The sequence below is a fragment of the Ruditapes philippinarum genome, unplaced genomic scaffold (assembly GCF_026571515.1).
Source record: "Ruditapes philippinarum isolate M1 unplaced genomic scaffold, ASM2657151v2 ctg1528_1_1_1_1, whole genome shotgun sequence".
Classification (NCBI taxonomy): domain Eukaryota; kingdom Metazoa; phylum Mollusca; class Bivalvia; order Venerida; family Veneridae; genus Ruditapes; species Ruditapes philippinarum.
Genome location: NW_026860429.1, coordinates 85,801 through 89,975, shown reverse-complemented (window position 1 = coordinate 89,975; position 4,175 = coordinate 85,801). Strand labels below are relative to the sequence as shown.

Below are 4,175 nucleotides of genomic sequence, written 5' to 3'. Positions count from 1 at the left end.
AAAATTGTTAACTGTCTTTCATACAAAACTTTTTCGTTTGATATACATAAACGATGATAAAAACTCTAAAATATGGAATATTCTTGAAATAGTGTCAACAAAATAATAAACATAACAACAATTTAAGTTAAACTTTATATATCTATTAGAATCTATTTAAAAAAAAACCTAAAGATTAACGTGGCCATAACATAGACTAACATAGACTTACAAAATCTTAATATTAAATCATATTGGAATATTTTGAACTAATATTATCATGAACTTTAAGAATAGAAGAATAAACTCATCTTTTATAAATGGTATCTCATTTGGTATATACATACTATTGATAAGATGACACGTAAAGAATGCATCTAATATTCATACACAGTAACGAATACTCATAACTCTTTCAGAATCTAAATTGACAAAGAAGATTAACTTAACAAAAAGGTTCGTCACAAATGATCTGGTGAAGAAATGAAGAATCTGTTATTAAATCACATCTTACTTTCAATGGTTCTTGCTATAAACTTGAATATTCAGTCGTGCAACGCCAACACCATACTTAATTCCCAAGGAAATGTAGCGATACCAGCAACAGGTGGGACGTTTTGCTATAAAATAGATACATATGGTATTTCTTTTAATATGTTTAATATGGTCAATATATTAATGTATGTAAAACGTTGATAGTGTTTGGTATAATACCTTACAAACCATTTGAATTACATATGGATGTCGTTGATTACAGTGAGATACATGGTCATACTTGACATTTTAAAATGGAAGACAATGAATTGTACTTTAACAAAATATCATTATTCATCATTTAATGAATTAGTGAAAAACAGAATACCTAATAAATAACTCAGGCTTTTTTTAAGAAAGAGATTTCATCAAAATGATACATTTATTGTATTTATTAACATTTGAAAGAAATACTTATGGGAAATGTGCCCATTGCGTGGCATAGAATGCTTGTTCATCCATGCCTTTTGGTACTAATTTTTAGTTACAGTGGAAGTCGTTGAAACAGATGCAAGACAAAGACGATCGATGGACCTATTTCCTGACCAATTAGCTGTTGTCTTGTCAACAGATGAATTACATGAACAGGTTCAAAATCTCAAAAGAAATTATCACGTGCCAGATATTAAGTATGTTCACATGATGGAAAATGGAGCAATTAAAAAGTTCAAATTTGAAAATAAACAGGTAATCCATTATGTTGTTGCAATATCGTAAGTCACTTATATGCAACTTTTGTCTAATGTCATTATTTCAAACACAAGAGATATTTCACTAGTATATAATATAAATTGTCTTCATGCCATATTTTAATTTTTTTAGCATTTGTAAAGTATTTGTTGTACTATGAGTAAGATTATTTTTAATTGCTGTATCAACTATTTCAGAAAACTGCATATTATATTGATGTTGAACATGGTGCTTCTTATAGAGTTTCTTTGGCATCAGAGGGAGCTGAAGATTTTGATATTGTGAGTTTTGCTTATAACCACGACAAAATCTTACCGCAAATCAGTGACACGTTTTCTTGCCAACCCTTTCTGTAACATGTACGCATTTCTTAATGGTGGCTGATTTGTTACACTTTTGAACGCCGTGTTGAAGCTTACAGCAGAGGGACGAAGCGCCAATTGGCGCGTTGTCGGACTTTCGTCCTGTCGTCATGTCGCTAACGATGTACGCCAAATGGCGTCTTGTCGTACGGCGTGTTGTAACGATGTCACATTGTCACAACGCGCCTTTTGGCATGCTTCGCTAGAGACAGGACGACAAGACAACAGAGCGACAACCAGCTGTTTGGTGTTTTGTTTTGTTGTGTTGAGACCATAATGGGGTATATATTACTAGATTAACATTTTGGATTTAACTGCTTGCTATGGTTGCCTTTCAACGTTTTCCTTTCAAAATAAGATTGATTGAGTCTTCCCACACTGATGTTCCAACTGTTTCGTTATGTTATTTGTTTTTATAAAATGGTATTTTACTTAGTAAAACGGATAAAATTGATATTTTAAGACATTATGCAACAAGAAGTTTGTGTGGAGATTTATTTTTATATTTATGATTTATATAAACAAAAATCAACCACAACAAGGCACACAACCCTTTGTAAAATCATGCAAATACAATGTATTTTCAAATTTCATCCCAACACTGGTTTGCCACAAAATCTTAGCATCATTCAAACCTTTTAAAGCAAAAGAAACAAAAATGTCTTTGCAACGTTTATAATGAGAAGAGCAACATTATTTGTTTGGCTGTTACCATATGTTCCTACTGGTCAAAAGTCAAATTTATTACAGTGATTACTGATTTTTTAGTACGGAACGTTCGTTTCCGAACAACATGAATATTTATTGCAATCAACGAGGGAAAACAAAAGTACTTACACAGTATCGCTGATGGAAGAAAAGCTGACAACATCGTTTGATTATATTAGTTTGTCAGACACAGGTAAGGTTTTAGTTGTATAACTAAATCTTTAGTAGGTTTATTCATATAAATAAATGGCTCAGATAAAGTTCAAATATCTAGTACCAATTTAATCAACGGTTGCTGTTAATTTTGTATTGTCTGATCTTTATTACGACTGCAAATTTAGGCGTAGCTCATTTATTAAATTTCAACAGTAAATAATTCAACATTTCTCCACCTTCAAGTCGATTACATTCATTTATATAGCTGTAAAAGAATGTATTCTTTGAATCCCCAATCCGACTTTATATTGCTGTTCTGTAAATTTGCAATGTATTGATAAGGGTATATGGTTATACCTTTATTACTGAAAGTGATCCCGTACAGGCAACAAATTAATTATTTTCAGATGCCAAAATAATTGAAGAGAAGATGCACAACCGCTCAGAGAAGACAATGACCAGAAGAGAAAAGCGACAGACGACCGAATACGAGGTCGAAATTTTCTTTGTGCATGACTTTGCGATGTACAATAGGTATGTTAAAAACCAACACTAATTTTGCTTAATGCTGAATGCCTCAAGATAAGCGAAAATATTTCAAGGAAATAAAACTTGAGAAAAGTGCCCTTATATCTTAAGAAATGTAAAAAGACTCAAGATTCAAGTTTTGCCTTACATATTGACTAATTTTGACTGATTTTGTTATTATTATCGCCATATCTTTACAGCAACATTTAGGCAGTTAATGTTTTTTTGCATGATTGACTTCTTTCAGTGGTAATTAACGTGGACTATAAGTGCCGTTTGTTATGTGGAAATCACTTTCTTTCGCAATCGTTGTCTCTGAATTTAGATTATTCTATTTTCAGTTGGTATGCTACTACTGAAGGAGAAAACGACAGACACAGTGCTACAGTTACTAAAATTATACAATTCACTGCTTTTCTGCTAAACGCGGTAATATGATCTGGTCTTCAATTGTATTATTTTTATCTCTGGCTAAATGACTAAGGCATATCTTATCATTTTCATCGTCTTTTTTCTTCATCGTATTAGTTACATGTATTATGTTTATGTTATCAAAAATAGTTTGGTAAAGCAATGCATTTATGATAGTCCGAAATAACTTTAACTTAAACATCTTAAACATCATTTAATGGCAACATCTTTTTGTCTCAGTCTATTTATTTTGCTCTTACGAATTATATATGTAAAAAATGACAACGTGGTAAAATAGGCACACTTGTTATAACTTAGACTGGTGAATCATTTTAACTTCTGATATTTGCGTTCTTACATGTATTGATCATGTTTAAATTTGCATTATTATTATGTAATTGAAAAGTCTTAGACATGCAGATCATTTCCCATACTTTATATATAAAGCTGTAGACGAGTCAATATATCTCAAATAAACAAAGGTTGGGGAAAATTTATTTAATTCGAGTATGTAAAATAAAATGAAAAGTTAACCAAATAATAAATACCCAGATGAAAAAAAAGCAACCCCCCAACCCCCCCAAAAAAAAACACAAAAAAAAAAAAAACGAAACGAGACTATATGGGAAGTTGGGTTCTTTTAATATCGTTCTTCTATGGCTGATTTTTGGTGTCCATTTAACTTAAAAAAATAACTAAGATTAGGAAAAGTAGAAGTAATGATATATGTACATGTTTTTTGTGATTAATGACTGTTTTTGCAGTATTTATCAAAATAGTTCTATAACGAGACAAATGCAGCAATGA

At 31.1% G+C, this 4,175-nt stretch overlaps 1 protein-coding gene across 1 annotated transcript; it reads left to right on the top strand.

Moving 5' to 3' along the window:
* Positions 1-404: 404 nt before the first annotated feature.
* LOC132760033 (uncharacterized) lies at positions 405-1,559 on the top strand. Its single transcript, XM_060751920.1, has 3 exons — positions 405-586; positions 998-1,200; positions 1,401-1,559. Exons 1-3 carry the CDS (start codon positions 463-465, stop codon positions 1,557-1,559), a joined length of 486 nt encoding a protein of 161 aa, XP_060607903.1. The 5' UTR covers positions 405-462.
* Positions 1,560-4,175: the final 2,616 nt, after the last annotated feature.

What these genes read in the sequence shown, in the direction of transcription:
- LOC132760033 (XM_060751920.1), top strand. Translation starts at nt 463, where the DNA reads ATGAAGAATCTGTTATTAAATCACATCTTACTTTCAATGGTTCTTGCT. An exon ending in TGTAGCGATACCAGCAACAG is followed by an intron (nt 587 to 997) that starts GTGGGACGTTTT and finishes ACTAATTTTTAG; the next exon opens with TTACAGTGGAAGTCGTTGAA. An exon ending in TCAAATTTGAAAATAAACAG is followed by an intron (nt 1,201 to 1,400) that starts GTAATCCATTAT and finishes CAACTATTTCAG; the next exon opens with AAAACTGCATATTATATTGA.